Source organism: Amphiprion ocellaris, chromosome 4 (assembly GCF_022539595.1).
Source record: "Amphiprion ocellaris isolate individual 3 ecotype Okinawa chromosome 4, ASM2253959v1, whole genome shotgun sequence".
NCBI classification, from domain to species: domain Eukaryota; kingdom Metazoa; phylum Chordata; class Actinopteri; family Pomacentridae; genus Amphiprion; species Amphiprion ocellaris.
The window spans coordinates 38,770,819-38,790,415 of record NC_072769.1 but is presented as its reverse complement, the minus strand read 5'-3'; the positions used below and the strand labels follow the sequence as shown (position 1 = coordinate 38,790,415).

Below are 19,597 nucleotides of genomic sequence, written 5' to 3'. Positions count from 1 at the left end.
CGGAGCTTGATGCATAAAACTTGAGGAGGGAGGCCCTGCTTCTATTAGGAAAAGCTGCTCAGCGCTCAAGGCGCAACCAGAGAGGAGAGGCGCGAGGGGCGAGAAGAACCTGATCCAACGGATGAACGAGCGACCACCGGGAGGGAACAGAGACACGGAGACGGGAGTGAAATACACACGGAGCCGCTACTAAATAGAAAACCACTTAGATTAGACGCTTTTTGCAGTGACACGAATCGCGCTGGGATGAGAATAATCTGACTTCTTTTTTTGCACTGGAGAGTCCAGAGAATTACGCACGTAGCAGCGTTCCAAGGTGAACCAACTTTTACGCACGGACGTTTGGAGATGTAAGGAGCACAAAGCTGCACAATAGTTACATTTAACTGCGCGTTTGGACCGGGAGTTTACAATCTGACTATTTTTGACTGGATTTTTGTCTGGAAGGTGGACACAGACACTTTGGCACATGCGGACCAACATTTCTAATTACGTATTTGGAGAGATTTATTAGGAGTGTCTCTTGAATTGCATGCTGATATATGAGGAACTGTGTGACTGCAATTGTGTATTATAACACCGTGCATTACGCACTTGTCCCACTGTAGGCTACCCTTGACGTCTCCTTTAGTGAGTTTTCAAACAGTGGTATGGACAGAGTCAGACGTCTCGCCTGCGTGTGAGTCACCGTGAGCAAACATTTGGACAAGCGGCGCTTATAGGCAGTGACACATTTGGGATATTTAAGAGTGCGTGCTTTGCACCAGCGGCCAGCACACGACAACCGGGACGAGGCTCGGTGCAGCCGGGGGATTGGACGCCGAGGTGCTAAATGCCCAGCCGGTCGCTTGCGGCTCCACAGGCTGGGCGGCAACATGAGGTCCTGGTTCCTGCTGCTGCTGCTGGCTGCGCTTTTAGCGGCCCATCTGCGGCTCGGCGGCGCTGAGGTAAGACCCGGAGATGTGCCGGTAAACATATGACCTCTAGTCGGTGAAGGAAAACCAGCGGACATGGGTTAGGAATGCGTAATAGCAGTACCAATGGCTGTCTGCGAACTACTGATTTTATGATGAATGCATTAATGGTGGAAGAGTTAGTACAACTGCTTTAGTCAAGATAAGAAAATCAGTAATTGAAAATAATGTTAATATCTGATTAAGCTGTTTATATTCTAATATAAGTTTTGTCAGTTTTCTTAATTTTTAACGTCTGCCAACACTGTTTGGAGAAAAACACGGTTCTTTGTACCTCCACTTCATCCTTGGTTTAGTTGGGAAAAAAAGGTGTCGGTCTGTGAGAGACAGACTGAAAAAGACAGAAAAGATCATTAGTTTGGGTCCATTGCCATCTAAATGGCTTTGATGTGGACGTGAGGATGTCTCTCTCTCTCTGCATTGATCCTGCCTCAGATCTAACCTGAGAACACCAGAGGAATCTCTGCAAAGATTGAATTTCAGTGCATGTAACAGCAAAAATGGCTGTGTGTTCATGATGTAACTTAAATATTTTGCATCTTGACTGGTGAGACTTTCTTTCACTAATACGGAGTGTTTGACATCCCCTGAGGTTATTCTGCAAACTGTGGACTGGATCTTTCTTGTACCTGCTCAAGTGCAAGGCACAAACGAGAGGAAATGCATTAATTGTGTTTGCGTGTGAGTATGTGTGTGCACCAGTCTATCCAGTTTTCCCTCTGTGCCATGTGTGGTATCTGTTTCTCACTGCCGTTCATCTTCTTGTTACATGACTGATGCTCCTGAAGTGTTGCAAGGAGGAGTCATAATGTCATAGAGAGAGGGAGAGAGGGAGAGGCAGGGCCTTAGCTGATGTCCCAGCAGCAGGAGTTAAACGATGGTACGAAACCGCAGCAAAAATCCATCCAGGAATACAGCTGCTATTTTCATTGTTACACCAGAACACCGTGGTCCTGTTATCACCACACTGCTGAAATCATTTCTCTCTGGGGTGGATTCTTAAAGTGCAGTTTGTGCAGTTCCATTATTCCTGCCCATGTTTCCATCAGACACCTGTTGACATAAATATACCTAAAGAAAAGAGGAGCGACAGCATGTCTACACGAGTTGAAGGCCATAATTTGACAAAAATGATGCTGAATATTGTAGTATATATGACTGCAGGTCATATGCGGCAGTGAGTTATGTCGCCTGAGCACCTCATCTTGACATGAATATTGAACAAACTTAATTATGGGACTTTTTCCTTTAGATGGTTCACAAATGTCTCACATGTTCTGCTTTCACACCCTCATTCTGTCTCCTCCGACACTTCTCTGTCATGTGGATGAGCTGTCAGATGACCTCTAAAAAAATAAGCTTCACTTTTAAATAACAGAAAACATTGTTGCTAGCTGAATGGTCATATGGGTGTCACAAGCACCCAAATCAACACTGTCTGATGTGCCACCGCTATGATTAAAGTCTAGTTAAGTTTCAGCATCTATGTGATTCAGCTTAGATGAAGAGCTAAAAAGAACTGTGGCCTCTAGAGTGTCACAATTACTACAACTGAAGAATACACCACAGTGAAACTACTTTATTTTTTTTTTAGATGTTTCATTAGTGTCACTTTCTTGCTTTATCATTTGAACATTTGAGGTGAATGTGGACAGACAGAACCTTAGTGGACTTTTTGATTTGCTCTTTGGCACATTTGTTCCACTTCTTTTTTTTTTTTACCACACACATAGTAATCTCACAGTATCTCTTCCTTAAACTACTGGAAATGACAAACGGAGTCCTCCTTGAGATGCCACGAACATTCTGCAGTGCTCAGTGACAGTGAGCTGCAGCTAAAGAGGCTCAGTATCTTGGACTCTGGTCACTGGGTGGATGCTAGCTGTCACGAAAGTTAAACTTGTGACCCTTTTGTCTGTAGGATGATCAGTGTAGCCATTAGCATGCTCAATGTCAAGCACATGATGACTGTAGCTGCAGCTTAAGGCCTCACTGTGGACGTCTGACATGTTATAATGTGACGTTATTCTGAACTAAGACTGTCCAGTCACTGTCCAGTGTCTGTCCAGACGCTCAGATTATTCTGCAAAGTCATTAAACGTCAACTTCACTGAGGTTGATTTAATAAGTGTGACCATCATAATGTATGAGGCAGAAATCATTTTGAAACAGCTGTTGTGCGTAATCCAGTCAAACCTCACTGCTTATACAATATGTTGCTGGATGCACACACAAGCATGAATGCGCACACACTGGGAGTTGTTATGGTTCTGTTTTAAATCCACTTAAATGGTACTGGAGTCGAATACACAAAAGTACTCACACATCATGTCAGACCTCAATTCTTTCATGATGTGCTGTTCAGATCACAACTGCTGATTGGTGGCTTTTGAACAAGTTGTCTGACTATTGTCTCTGCGGGCGAGCTGGGATGATTTGCTGCTGCCCGGTGGCTTGATCCATTTTACATAAGAACAACAACTAATCTGCCAGGGATTTCATGGACTTTGTGTGCCGTGTAGCAGTGTGTGTATTTGTGTGTGCACACATCTGGATGCATGGCCGGGTGTAGATGCGTATGTGTTAGTGGACATATGTGCTTGTGTTTTTTTTGTGTGTGATGCAGGGGGGTTTTGCCTCTGAGCATGCAGAGTGTGTCAGATAGAAAAAGCGCAGTGGCACATAAGAGTATTTGTAGCCTTGTAAGCCTGGTGTGGTGCAGTTTCTGAGGAAAAATCTGGTCAGAGAATCCACTGGACAGTTTATTGATAGGAATAACAGTGAATGATAGAAGAAATGATGGATTTGTGGATCATAATTACACTTAAAACAGGTGTGAAAATTAGAGAGCTGCAGAAGGAGAGAAAATATGCAATTTGTGTATATGTTTTAGACATTGCAATGGTGAGAAGCCATGATGAATCCATGCATATTACTGTCTGTTGTTGGACATCCTGCAAAGAGTGATCCAAAGTCAAAATTAATGTTGGAGTTAACACAAATCCTGATTTATTTTCTGCTTTCTGTAGTGCTATGTAACTTCTGTTTGAAGAAAGCATGGAAAACTTTGCAAATATACATTGAATTTAGGCCAACTTTAATTAAACAGTGTGACAACTCTGCAGGCTAAAATGCTTAATTTTTGTGCCCACCAGTGCTTCACATTAAAAGCCCTCCAGTGATGCCTCCTTGCTTTCTCAGGAGCTGGAAGGCTTTTACTTTGAGCTAATGATATCAGCTAGCTTACTATTTGCTAAAAGCCAATGGTGCTAATTTACTTGTTTTGAGATTTCAGTCACTTTGAAAGTTTACAGAGGATGACAAGACCTAACATTTAACAAAGAAGCTTCCTGACCTATTTTACAAATCTTGATCTTCTTGTCATAACACTGGTATTTCTGCTGTATAGGACTGTTCTTTCCATAATTGATTTTTTAAAAAGTATTTTTAGTTAAAGGTTTAAAGTTTCCTAAAGCCCAAAGTAATCTCCTCAAATTGCTCATTTTGTTTAAATAACAGTCTGAAACCCAAAGATATTCCCAAGACAAAAAAAGCAGCAGATCAGAAAAGAGAAGCAGGAAGTGATAGGTATTTTAGTATTTTTAGCATTTTTGCTCAACAGTTGACTTAAATGAGCAGTCAGCAAGCTGAATGACTAGCTAGCTAGCTAACTGATCAATCATTTCATCTTTAGTGTGGTGGTCATTGTGCAAATTCATACAGCCATTATGCCTCTGTAGTAGAACTGCATTAAGTTTTTAGAGTCTTTTTTAATGAATTTATTCCACACTGTGCAAGCACAAGGTTTACTGCCTTGCTTGAAGGCATCCAATGATACGAGTCCACAGGATCCGTAGTTTCCATGTCTGTGTCTATGTAAATGCTCATTCTTGTAGCGGTGCTTTGCGTTTCGAGGGATGGGGCATCGTGTTGGCTGCTTCTCATTTGTATAAAGTTAAGACTGTTTTATGAAAATTTTGTAAAAACTTTTAAACTAACCATTGTTGATCTAAAATGTAGATGGATTCAACAGCTGCGTGGCTCAATTTCTCACCTCAAATGTATTCAGAAACACAGTTTTACACTTAAATCAAGGATCAGACCCCATACGAGTGAAGCATTCATCCAGTCAAGTGCAGCCAGTGTTTTCACAGTTGTAGGAGGATGTAGCTTGTATCGGTTTCCTGTTAAAGCAACCTTCAGTTATCAACCGTATGTAGTTGCACGACTATCAAATATCCAGTGCTGGGAAGCAGTGCAAATCCTTGCATCTTAAAATGCCTCTGTGCATTCGTACCATCAGGCCAGTGTTGTACTTTCTGCCTCCACAAGGGTCCACATGAGGTAAACTTTGTCATCTGCCCAAGAGAGTCCACGTGGACTCCACTGTAGATGTCCGTGTGCTGCCCGAGTTGTATGTCCATGAGGCAACTACAATACAAGGGCGGTAGTGTGCATGTGTGCGATATGTTGATGCCAATGTGCTGTGCATGTCCTCAAAGTGGACTCCAAACAGGCTAGAAAGTAATACAATAACAGCAACTACATGTCCGTATGCACGTTCGCAAGAGAGTCCAATCAAGGCTTAAATCAGAACTGACACTGCATTTGCAATCACTTTGTTCAGTCTTGCTTCTCATTATTTTCAGCTGAACTCCTCCACTCTGCTCTTCTTTCTGCTCCTCTTCTCTGCCGTCTTTCCATCCATCAGCCTCATCCTTGCAGCCGGGGGTGGGAGGGTGTCTCTCAGTTGTCCTGTTGTGTGTATTGGTGTGTGGGTGAGAGAGAACCCACTGAGCTCTGCGAGTCTATTGAGTTTTTGCAGCAGCAAATTGGCAACCTGCCATACCTTTGATAAAACAAGGCATGTGTTGTGACACCATGGTGTGATTATGAGTCACTCGTCACACACGCAGATTCTCTGTTTTTTGTGTGTTTACTTTTTCTTCTTGCCGAGTCTGTTTGATTGTGTGTGTGTGTGTGTGTGTGTGTGTGTGTGTGTGTGTGTGTGTGTGTGTGTGTGTGTGTGTGTGTGTGTGTGTGTGCGCAGCCAGCCGGCCCCATAATTACATTCCATTACACTTCACCTTTCTCCTCAAACATTCCATACAATCTCGTTGCCTTCCAGGCTTCCTCCAAGGCAGTGTGTGTGTGTGTGTGTGTGTGTGTGTGTGTGTCGGTGTGTGTGTGTGTGTGTGTGTGTGTCTGTGTGTGTGTGTGTGTGTTTCATGAGTGTGTGTATGACCTGCTTGTAGATCATGACATCCTACTAGACAGTCTTTTTGACCCCTAAGCTCAGCTACACAGTCTCACGCAGTGTAAGATATGAAAAATGCCAAGATTTCCATAACAACGCTGAGCAGAGGCATTTACTGGCCTCACAAAGAGGAAAAGCAATGAGAGAGGGCTGTTTTTGTGTGCATAAATGTGTGTGCGTGTGCTTCTTAGATAGCAAATGAGGAACTTAAGTCCTCTGCACAAACCACTGTTATTAGCTTGTTGTCCAATTCTGGTCCTTTTTTTAACAAGCGGTTTCTTGTTTGTCCATGTGAGGAACTATTTCCTGTCTGTGTTCCATTCTCTAATTTGTGTGTGTGTTTGTTCATGTGTGTGGTTGAGTGTTTGCGATTAGCACTGGGACTGTAATGGTAGCTTGCTGCTGAGTGAAAACACTCTCCATGTGAGTGTGTGTGTGAGGCTCTCTGGACAAATTGGGTGGACAGTTAAGTGGTTAAGCATCTGTACGTCAACGGGAAAAGAGGGGGCGAGTGTGTGCGTGTGTGTGTGTGTGTGTGTGCGCCTGTGTATGTGTGTGTGTTTGCTTAACTAGGTCAGCCAATGGCTCATGAAAGTCATCCAGGTGTCCTGAGCCATCGCCGCCCACAAAGCAGACAGAGGGGGAAGAGGGAGGATAAAGCTAGATGGGGAAATGAAGTTATAAGGAACATCTCAGACAACCAGAGATTCTATATATAGGGATGGACTTGGAGGCAGTGCTAATCTTTCTAGAAATAATTCCAAAATGGACAAATATAAAATATACTACAAAAAAATTCCTCATTTCACTATTCAGCCACTTTTGAAGCCACCATGCAAACGGTTGGTGGTCTTTTTCCACCAGGATTTTGACTTTTCTACATCTTTGAACACCAATATAAGAAAAATTGGACTGTATGGCACAATATACTGTTCATGTGATATACTATACTTTCAGAACAAATTTCAGGATATGTAACATCAAATGTATGTGTATGTGTTTGTGTCTTGAGTTGCAAATCTGACTAATCAAGTCACTTTATTACAAATTCTCATAACTCCTTCATCATCATAAGACAGTTGTTTTATTGATTTTATGGCAAAAAAGCAGTTATTCAATGTAGGGTGTAAAATCATTTCAAACAGCAGTAACAACTCTTTAAATATTGTGCTTTGCTATTCTCTTTTTGCAAAAATTTTGGATTTTGTACAAATACCGTCCTTACCATGAGACAATAAAACAAACACTTGCTGTGTTTGGTCTTATCGTGTCACGAGGGACTGAAGTACAGACTGGATTGGAAAGTTAGAAGAAGTGAGGTTGAGCTAAACTTGGTAGTTGTAGTTTTGTTGGGATTTTCTTTATAGGATTGAATTAGGTAGATTAAAACAAGATTTACCATTCAGCCAAATCATGCCACCAACAGAGCGCAATGTTCCAAGGTAGAAAATAACACGTTATCAGTTAGATGTTTTGTTTCCTTGGAATCATTTGGAACATCTGCAGCTTGGGGACATTCATGTGTCCATGAATAAGGTCCACATGACCACAGGACAAAGATTACAAGACAAACAGCAGCAACTACAGGAAATCATTCTCCATTTGCATGTATAAATCATCTGACTAGCTGCAAGATTAAGACATGCTTTTTCCCCGTTTTTGGGGAGCGATCTTTTCTACTGGGGCCGAAACATTTACTGAAGCTACTGTAAACATGTTATATCCATTGTCATAAATTCTACATTATTATCAAAGTGAGAAGATTAACATCTCACCCAGCCTCCCTTCTCTCTGAGAGTTATCCCCTCATTCGTAACCCTCCTTAATTTGTTTTGGCATCTTTCTGGCATGTGACTGTATCAAATGTTGCTCGAACTGCTGTGAGATAGTATCGACTTACAGCCAAGCAAAGCAAAATATGCCACAGACTTCTGAGTCATCTGTCTTTGATCTCGATAAAGAAACCACTGGAGTCTGTCCTTAAAAACAGCCACGCTGAATCTGTAATGAATTCCTGCAATGCCATTCATTAAAAGTTCATTAAAACATCACATTCCTTCTCTTTTCTTGAGCGATGATTAAATTACTTACGTAACCTTGTTAAATAATATTTTACATTTCAAAGTTAGTGTTTTAGAACATGAATGTCTTCTAAACTTCAGAACTTATTTCCCTCCAAGTCTTTGTAAGAATAACTTTGAGAAAGCGTCAACTTTTTTTCTTGATGCGTTACTGCTGAGGCATGAGTTTAGATAATGAACTGCGAATGACGTTCAAGAACAAAAACGGTGCGATAAAGAGAAAGGGAGGGGAGAGAGAGGCTAATTTCCTGCATCACATCAGGAGCAACAGTGGTGTTTGTGGGTAAACAGACAGGGAGAGAGTGACAACAGCAGCAACAAACACCAATCACAACCAACACTTCATTTGAAGGAGGAAGTGAAACTGGAGCAAGTTTTGACTGGAGATCAAGGACTCAGATATTGTACAGCAGCCACCTTTTTTTCTGTTTCTTTGTATGTCTTTCTCTTTGTCCTTTGTCTCTGTTTGCTCTCTTGCACATTCTCTTGATTTTTCAGATTGGTTCAAACTAGGTGAACTTTAGAAAACCTTGCAAGGATAAATAATTCTCTCTAGTTTTGCAGATACCAAGGGGCATTTCCATTTCAATGTAATCCCCATGATGAAGAAAATTAACTGACAATCTTGATCAACAAAACAACACAGGAAGCTTGTGTGTTATTTTGTATATATGTGGTACACACAAGTGTTATTTCCCAACAAATACATTCTTTCCTCTACAAAGAGACTCCTCCCTGCCGCTGTGCGAAATAATAACTGTGTCACAGTTCAGGGTCCGCCATGCATTTCTGTCCCAAGCCAAACAGCTCGCCTTGTAAAGAGCAGCAATTTGAATTCATGTTAAGCCCTCAAATGGCCAACAAAGTTTCAACACCAGAGACAAACTGGGACAAGTTTAGTGATACAGTAGTTTTACCATATCAGTGAAAGCAAGGTAGCTTTAAATTTCCTGCGGTCTGCAACAAACAACGTATCCACTTCTAATGAAAAAGAAGAAACAGTCGAGTTTCCATTATTCAGATGTGTGCAAAGGTTTTCAGGGGCTGATTTTCCCTAATAGATGAAAAAACCTAGTGACTGAAATCGCCTTAAAGGGGAACTCCACTGAATTTACACATCAAAATGTGTTTACAGATCATAGGGAATACACTTGAACATGTTAAAGCCTTCTGTTGCTTCACAGGGAGCTGTATGAAGTCTGCTAAACTGCCTCAAGCGATGCTACTTAGCATAACATGTCTGATAGTCCAGCAACTGTTACCATCTGAGTGGCAATGAAGATGATTGCAACCAAAGCATGAGGTGAAAAAAATGCAGATTTAGGTGAATTCAGTCCTTGAACTAGGACGCAGCTATAGATTCAGTTCACTGTAATCACACCCGAAGGTTTTGTAGCGTACTTCACAGTAAAAGTTATTCCAGACTAGTACATTACAGCTGTCTGTTGTCCGTCTCCACAGGGCGATCCGCTGCCTGCATCACTGGTCGACCTGGTGAGGAACTCTCCCATCTCCTCCGTGGACGACCTGAAGCTGCTGCTGCAGCAGGAGACCAACGCAACAGGTACTAATGACCACCACTCACACATGTGCACACACACATACAGACACTAATAACACAGACATGGAGGAGGCTTGCATGTGGGTGTGTCTACAGAGCCCTGAAGAAAGTGGAATGCAGTAAGAGAGAATATCAGCGTACATGCCAGGCACCACGTTAAGGCAATATTTACCAAAGACAGCTGCAGGAGTGATGAAGCAGCTTGATTAGAGACTCAGGGGGAGAGTAGCAGTGACCTTGTGTGTTGGACAAACTGAACCAGAGAGAAATCTTTGGTACAAGGTCATTGCATTGTTCTCTTGCTCTGGATTCCTAACCTTGTTTTGAATAATGGCTGTGTGACAGACAAAAACCACCCTTCCCACTGCCAAACAAAGTCCAAACAAACACGTGGGCGCATACATCTGCACGCAGATCGGCGGCTAATTAAAACATTTATTATGATCTTATCCTTCAGAGGAACCAAGTCACACTTACATATATTAATAGACAGCTCTTTGATCATTCCATAATGCATAAATAACACAGTGACATAACAGCGACCACAGAGAGGAACCAGCAGAGGGAAGGATGCTCAGAAACGGGTCACGGGGAAGTGACTCAAAGTGTATGTTTTTATCTAGAATAAACTTTAAAAAAATAAGACTTTTAGCAATTTTGTCTTGGTACTGAGTTGAGGAAGTATATGAATGATTCATTGTATGCATCTTTTTGTAGTTGTTGTATTTTTCTCACAAGGCCCTGCTCTGTCTTAAATTGGTGGCATGGTGGCCTCTGTGGATGACAGTGCTGGTTCACAACTTTGGTCCAAGCTGACATATTACAGCTACTATTTCATGAATCTTCATGGATTTTTACACAGACCTTCATGATACCCAGAGGATGAATCCTAATGACTTTGGTGATCCCCTGAGTTTTTTCTCTAGCTTCACCTTTGGGTTTATATTTGAGGTTTTATCTTCACAACTGCCTACAGGATGAATACCCATGACACTTGGTCCAGATGTTCATCAGCCCTCAGGATGGATTGTAATATCTTTGATGATTCCTTACTTTTCATTTAGTGTCATAATCAGGTCAAAATTTGTCAAATATGCAAAACTAATGACTTTCCCATCAGGTTCACCTATACTTTACGATTAGTGCGAATAAGCAGATCCATTTGGTGAACATATCAAGCATGATACCTGCCAGTAGTGCGCTAATGCATGAGAGGTAAGGGAAACAAAGGGAAAGATCTACAGTAGCTTCAGTATGACGTGAAGGTAGTTTCATGTTAGTATTGGCGTTGCCGGCATCTTAACATGTTTAGTCCAGAGCACTGCTGTGTCAAAGTCCAGCCTCACGGAGCTGCTGTAAAATATTTTCTCTTTCCATTTTTTGTCTGTCTTTCATTTGTGGTTTTTTCTATTTTAGTTAACCAAGTGTTTTTTTTCACGTATGTGCTTTATCATTGTATAAATATATTTACATGGTCTTGTTAACTACACATGAGCACAAATCTGAAAAGTATACATGCAGGATTTCCTGTAAGTTGCATTTATGTCAGCATCAGCAGAGCTAGCTGTGCAGATTCTTACCGACCAAGTGGGTTTGACAAAATGAAATGGGTCACATGTTAATGAACAATAAAAGGAAGAGAAGAATCCACTCTGCAAAACATTTAGACACACATAAATGCACAGATAAAATTAGAACGTTGCTTCTGAGAACAACACGATAGATACTGTCCTCTTTCTGCACCAGGCAGTTAATTAAGGCTACCAGGCAACCAAATAACACCTTGTGCATCTGTGCATTACACATACACACACATACACAGTGACCACAAGCAATCTACACCAGGGATATAATTAGGACTAAGGGACTACAGTATGAAATGACGACATATGTGAGAGTGCAAACACACTCACAGATCCATGCATGAGCTATATTTAACAACTCATATCTCTCCTGAACAGTATTCTTGACAGCGGTGAGACAAATTGTGGTAGAAAATAGCCTAATTGTCTTAGCTGGAGGAAAAAAAATGGCTTCCTTTGTGCAGTGAACAATGAGCTTGGCTAAAAACTGCCCTAACGGCCTCACATGTTTTACAGATTGGTGTTGCGTCTAGAAGTGCTTGTTCAGTGGTGCCCAGATTTCAGATAAAATTTGGAGAATGTTACATTGACTGTATTGGATCTCATCCTTGCAATCTCCCCTCCTTTCTTTTTCAGAAGAAGATGAGGACGAGCATGACGTTCTTACAAACCACACCCACGGTCGATACATTAGAAGTCTTGGTAGGTCTACTTGTGTTCCCTCCTATTTTTTGCCTCTTTTTCTATCCATTTGTTTCCATTTCTTCCTATATAATAAACTACTTTCTCACAAGACATTCGTTCTTGTCTCTCTCTTCCAACAGTGGAGGCGCAGCCGGCCCAGCAGGCGGCATGTAAAGTTCGAACAGAGGTGATGGAAGTAACGAGATCCATGTTGGACCGCCGAAACGCCAACTTCCTGCTGTGGCCGCCATGCGTGGAGGTGCAGCGATGTTCGGGCTGCTGCAACACCAGACTGCTCCAGTGTGTTCCCACAGTCACCTCCAGCAGATACCTGCAGGTACACACTTCATGCAAGCATGATTTCAACATTAGATACAACACCTGAAGTTCTTCCACATGGCAGTGCATGCCTTCACATCCAAACTGGCACTTCACTTTAAGTAATACCAATCCTCCATTTGGGTTATTTACAGTCTTACATTTCCTGCAAGGCAAATCTGAAGCTACAATCTGCAGCCAGTTAGCTTAGTTTAGCTAGAAACAGTGGAAACAGCATGCTTGGTTCTTAACAGAATTTATCCACCAGCATCTCTAAAGCTCATCAGTTAACTCTGAGCTTCATTCATGCCAAAATATAATTGTAAAATATCAGTTCACCTTTTAATCCATTTAATGGTTAAGACAGTTGTCAAGCAACCAGTGCAGACTGAAAATATTTGCTCCTCTTGGCAGAAGAGCACTCCAGGAAGTGGATAATGAAATATAATTGTTAATTACTCTGTAGCCCGTAGGTGGATTTGTTAACTATTTCCTGGTGACTCCAGCTTTATAAATGAACAGTAACTCTGGAATGATATCTAACATCTAATCAAAGTAACATTTTCAGTGAATGAATTCCAGAATTTGTGCATATTGTAATTTTAAAGAAGTTATAAAAGAAGGGACTGAGATCAGCGACAGCAAGTTGATTAGTTTAATATATGATTTTGTATGTGTATTGATGCCAGTGAGATCTCTTTATTAACCCTTTGATGCACAACATGGGTCATAAGTGACCCAAAGCCAGTGGAAAATAGGTATTTCCTGAACCACGCTGCACATCAAAGGGTTAAAATAATAATATATCAGCCAGTTTGACTCTGAGGTTTTAATTCAGATTTATTTGCTCCAAGTGACATGAGTTGTCGTTGTGATTGTCAAATGCAGAACAGGTTAGTCAACATTTCTTTCTTTGGAGTTTAGAGCGGGAAAGTCTTGGCAGTGAGTCACCAAATTACATTAGCTTGTTTGAAATTCCTGACAACAAACAGATCCTTTGCTACTTGTTGAAAAACACCTCATTGCACATATAGTACACTATACAGAGAACTAAAAAAACAACATATTGGAGGATCTGTTTTCACAGCTTCTGTTTGATTTCCCTTCATGTCTGTTCCAGCATGTATTGATTATATACATTGTTTTATATGCTAATGTGTTTTCTCATCACTACCGTTTCTTCCAGGTGATAAAGATTCAGTACATAAACAGGAAAGCCCACTACGACAAAGCCATCATCTCAGTGGAAGATCACGTCACCTGCAGGTGCCAGCCGCCCTCATCGACCTCTTCGTCTTCTTCTTCCTCCTCGTCTGTTCCCGTCCCTCGCTCCTCCACCCAGAGCTACCCCAATCCTCCTCCACCTCCACCGCAGCAGCCTCCCCTCTCCTCCCACCTCCCCCTTCCCCGACCCGTTCACCCTGCTCCACCCAAGACTCACGCCTCCAAGGCTGACCTCCATCGCCACGACGACCTGAAGCACAACCAGCAGCATTTCCATCCTGAGGAGCGTGAGCCGGTGGCGAGGCAGTGGCAGCAGGGCAGCTACACCCAGCTTGTGCACTGGACGCAGCCCAGGGTGCATCAGGCACCCACACAGGTGCAGGCGGGGGCGCACCAGACGATCACCGGGATGCTCGGGTCGGTCGGCAGCTGGCCGTCTGAAGCGAGGGCAGAACACAGTGTCATGGGAACTACACAGCAGGTGGGACATGGCAGCGGGTATGACGGGAGCAGAGAGGAGACTGGTGTGCATGTGTCAAACAGTGGTGGCGAAGTGCATCATCCGGATCACACACAGAGGCAGCAGCAGCTGTTGCAGCATCAGCAGAGGCAGCAGTATCAGCAGCAATATCAGTATCATCATCAGCCGCATTATCCACAACAGTACAACCACGGAGGGGCAGAGGACCAAGAGCTGAGGACACAGTATCGACTCAACGCTGCCCAATCTGACAGCGCCTCCCCACCTGTCAGCCCAACCCAACCGTCCACATTAGCAGAAATCCCCACCCCTCTCCCTACTGCTCAGAGAGACTCAGTGACCGGCCGAAAAAATACAGAGGTCACGCATCACAAACAGACTGAGACTGCAACAGCCAGTCAAAAAGAAGGGAATGTGAGGGAGGAAAGTGGGTCGGCCAATAGCGGGGACTCGGCTGGGGCTGAGCCGGCCAATCAGGGGAAGGAAAAAGACTCTAAAGTGACCAGTGAGGATGGTCGTTTCACAGAGGAGGAGAGGAGACAGAAACTTCTGGAGATGGTACAGAGGGAACCGGAGAAACCGACTCTCCTTCATCCACATCATCCTCAGCAAAGACTAAAGCCAACAGGTGCAGTAAGACTGTGTGAGAATGTGTGTGTGATGAGGGGCGATTTAAAGGTGGATACTTCATAGCGCGCATTTAAAAGGAAGCATTCAGGTTGTGACATTGCTTAGATAAAAGTGGCTTGTTCCAGTGGGTTTGTATCTACAACATCCACGACTATATGCATTACTGAGAGTTCAGCATGGTTATGAAATAAGCTAACCTGTGTTTTAATATCTTTATGGGCAAATTATAAAGCAAAATAAATATACAATATACAAATGGACCAACATCTAAAAATGGCAATTATAAATGGAACTTATTTAATATAACATCCATAAAAGGGGATTTTCACCACTAAAATTAAGGATGGGAAAAAATAGAGTGCAGTAATAAATTTAAGAATTCGCAAAGACCTATAAGCCATGATTACTCTAAAGTTGGTTAACAAGTCTTTCAAATAAGGCACACTTCCAACAGCTGCTGCTACTGTATAACTCTTAAAGGTGTGTTTATATCAGCTGTAAAACAGGCCTGTAATTTAAACTGGGATTGCTTCCTATAAACATACTTCAGTAAGTCGTGTCCTCTGTTAAAATATTACATACATATATAAACAAATGACGGATCTTTTACGCCACGCACAGTGCACATCTGTTTTTTTAAGTCCACAAAGAGCAGCTTGTAGAATTGAACAGCACTGGATGCAGATACAGATACAGTATGGAGGACAAACGTACAGCAGGACACAATACTACAACATCCGCTACACTCAATGGCTCTGGCCATGTGTGTATTATCTCTGCGTTAGAGGATGTATTATAATTTTAGTTGTTACTGTATGAAAGAATCAGTGCGTGTTTCCCATGCAGGAAGCAGCTCAGTGTACATGTATGACTAAACCACATGGCCACATGTGTCCTGCCATTCTTCCTCAGCCCCCTGAGAGCTCTGCAGTCGGAGCGGCAAACTTCCCTCAGCCTCATGGTTGACTCAAACCTTCAGGCAGCCACAGGCTTTGTTACACAGGCGTCAAGGTTATCAGGTGCCCTTCAGGGTACAGTTAGAGCCACGACAGAAGTCCCACACCCAGTATTTATTCTCCACTTCACAATATATACGACTGCTAAACCCAAGATGAAACTATTGTTTGTGTTCAGTTCCTTTACTATTTGTGCACAATATTACGCATTGTTCAGTTTGTTAATTTTATCTTTTCTGTTTCTTGTCAGTTTGTGGTCATCCACTGCTTAGTTCTGATACCAAACAACACAATTTGCTGTTTCTCTCTACATTCCAAAGTTGCCATATTTCAGCATTTTAATGTGATTTAAATATGGAGCAACACGCTAGAATCAATCGTTTCTGAAGTTCAGACAACTGAACTTCTTCCTTTCACAAAACTTGTGTCACAGTCTGGAATGATAAATGCTTTCATTCTATTGTATCATTTGACCGTTGCAAATTTTAATCCTTTGACTGCATATCCATAAAAGTTTTACATGGTGATAAATTAATGTTAAGCAGATTAAATTTCAATTCTGCTGTATTTATATAGCGCCAATTTACACGTCTTGATTTTTAGATGATTTTGAGATGTCAGCCTGCATTTACGAGCGATTTGAGTCATGTGGACAGTTGTTCAAAAAAGACTATGACTGCAGCTTGAGAATAAGTGACTGATTTGTTTGGTGCTCTGTGTTGTCTCCTACAGCCGTCTCCACTGTGGCTCCCATGTCGGCATCAGCCCGCCAGGCCCCGTTCAGACCTGCTTCGCCTCGCCGCAGGAGAAAACATCGCAAACGCATCAGCAAAGCAGCCATGAGAGCCATGATCATGTAGAGCTGAAGGTGAGTGGAAGGATTCAGGATGTCAAGGGGGTAAGGGGAGAGGTGACCCAGTGACTGAAGGCAGTAGGACTCAACCTGAGAGGGGAGGATATTGTTCAACATGAAAATGAAAGAACTGTTTGTGCAAAAGTATTTTTAGATCCTTGAATTCCTGCCAGCTGAAGGGGCACCAAGTGAATCTCTATCATTCTATCATTATAACAAATAATGTCACGGTTTTCTGCAATGAATAATTATTTTTGGATATTCCTTCTTGCTTCCCAACTGCATAAAGCCAAGGATGAGTTCAGATTGATGTTTTATAGAATTATCTCTTTATTTTTGACAACATTAGATTCCAAGAAAAACGTTTTCAAAAAAAAAAAAAAACGTGACCATAAATGAGATCTACATTATAAAGAGCTATACAATTAAATCATTTATGTCAACAAAAGATAGAAATTTAAACTGAATATGGTTAACTTATGGATCTCTCTTTCTCTAACAGGAAGCGGTGAAGCTAACCAAAAGATTTTGGCCAAAAGCATTACTCCAAAGGAATATGGACAAGAAGAATGAGATTGTTAAACATGGGACAGCTCACTCTGTGAATGGAACTGAGGTGGAGGACAGTGCTGCTGTTTTCAATGGACAGCTTTACAGAAAGTCACCTTTCCTGCTCCAGAGATGTCACAGAGCATCCAGCGTTATGGATCTAACAGAAGTGCAATCTTATGAACTCCTCAGACTGGAGGATATTTGTCACACTAAACACTCGATTTCATTTGAACTACAAATTCCGTCAACGTGGGTTCATGGAAGAGTAACAGATGCTGAGAGAAAGCTAGACTGGTGGCCTCCTCTTGCAGTTTGCAGCCGTTGATTGGCTACTTTCACACTTTTGACTTTGAGCTTATTGTTCAGCCAACAGAAAATATGACTAATGTGGACATAGAAGTCAGTATTTGGAGCTGAATGTGGAGCTCAAGTTGAAACTGGAAACGTGGAGAACTGGATTTCTACACTGGGATGATAATTGGAAACTGAAGAGAGCAGCTCAAGCCTCAATGCCAAACATTACTGTTATCCTAAAATGTCTGAAAATCTAACATTAGCTAACACTGGAGTAGCCATACACTGATCATACTACACTGACTTTAGAGAAGTGCTCTACCATGTACTGTAGCTAAATGTACTGGAAAATATCGATAACCTGCTCATTTTGTACTACTGCCAGATCAAAATGGAATGGAATAACAACTAAATGCCTGCTTAGATAACACGCTATGAATATCCACATTAAAGCAAGTCTTAAAAGACCTGGCTTTTAGAGATTGCTGTGAGCCAGTTATAGCCAACACTGTATTGTATAAATGCTTTTAGAAAATGATTCCCAGGGGAAAAAGAAAAACTTTATTTCTTAACTTATTTAAAAAAAGGAGGATGTGAAGTCCTCTGGTTCTCAAGTGTAATTATTGTTGCCGACATGTTCCAGATTATAATTATTGGTTGTACAACTGTTACTGTAATGAATGTTATTTTTAATATAAAATAAAAATGTTCAAGGAATACTTTGTTTGCTGAGCTCTGTTTGCATTTGACTGCATGCATGTGCATATATAGAAATTGGTATTAAATGCATGCATAATATAAGTGCAAGTGCATTTAAATTGTGTGTGCAGCTGTGTACATGCACTTGTTCGCTGTGCAAGTCGACTCATCTGCTAATCTTTGCCCTGTGACTGCACGTTCTGCAGCTCTGTCACGCAGAGCAAGCCAGGGGTCAGCAGAAATGTCTGGTCACTATAGCAACTCGTGGACGGACACGTCAACAGAGAAGTATCGTATGGTGAAAGAGAGACGAGGGAGGGAGAGTGTCAGTCCAGGAATGGCTAGAAGATGAACGACAGACAGGGAGAGGGAGTACGACAGGGTGCAGACCCAGTTAGAGGTGGAAGGAGCTGAAACATCACAGAAGAGACATACAGACAGGATGCAAAAATGTAAAATGGGAATATGCATCATGAAAGAAAGTATAAATCTATACTCCAGAGAAAATCTAGACGCAGAGACAGTAAGGCAGAGACCTGTCATGAAGATGATTTAAGAAAGAGAGGCAGTTTAAATGTCATTCTGTTGTGTAACGGGGTTTCCCCTGCAAAGCTAATTTGGTCAGCAGATTCTCTTCTTTAAGAATGATGAGTCAGTGTGTTCTTTGCCAGGCCTCGAGGTACATAAACACACATTTTAAGATTGCCTGCATGTGGCAAATTTGCCATGAAGCTTGACTGTAAATCAATGTCACTGTTGTGCACATAAAAACCCAAACCTGTGAATTGCACTTTAAAATAAGAACTCTAAGCTCAAACTCAAGGAGAACCAGAGACAACAGAAACACTTTCCAAGACAGCTGGATTTTACACAAGCCAGTGCACTCACAAGCCATTCCAGAGGGTGTACTTAGAACTCAGTCATTTAGATGTAATCAAGAGAATTTCTAATTGTGAATTCAAAATCAAAGATAGCAAACACAGCACTAAAGAAGAAGCAGTGGTATGTTAATTCCTCAAACAAAATGAAGAAACAGAATGGAGCTAAGGAGTTTGAATGAAGTACTGAATGTGTGGTTGCTCATGTTTTCCCAACAATAAATGATATTCAAAAACCTGTGACAGGGAGGAAATAAAAGAGTGGAAATATCACTCATATGATGGCTTGAAACAAAGAATATTGTGAATACCAAAACATAAAAATATTCACCCCAAGGCAACAAACAAAGGTGCAATCAATCACATGAAATATGCTATAAATAGTACAACTGAGTACAGCGGAGCACAAGTTTTAACAAATTCATATCGAAGATCACGTTGGTAATAAAGAGTAAATCTTTTTTAAAAGGACAGTTCCAGTTTATTGGTATTTATTTTCATAACTTGAAAGACAATTTAGCTCAACAGTGCAAGCAATACAAACACAAAAAAGTCATCAAATAATAAGCAAG

General features: G+C 41.7%; 1 protein-coding gene across 1 annotated transcript; it reads left to right on the top strand.

The window, feature by feature from the left end:
- Positions 1-65: 65 nt before the first annotated feature.
- si:ch211-79m20.1 (uncharacterized) lies at positions 66-18,165 on the top strand. The gene is made up of 7 exons (XM_023291151.3): positions 66-947; positions 9,774-9,876; positions 12,093-12,158; positions 12,281-12,477; positions 13,645-14,791; positions 16,482-16,617; positions 17,105-18,165. The coding sequence occupies exons 1-6, from the start codon at positions 876-878 to the stop codon at positions 16,607-16,609; spliced, it is 1,713 nt and encodes a 570-aa protein (XP_023146919.2). The 5' UTR covers positions 66-875; the 3' UTR covers positions 16,610-16,617; positions 17,105-18,165.
- Positions 18,166-19,597: the final 1,432 nt, after the last annotated feature.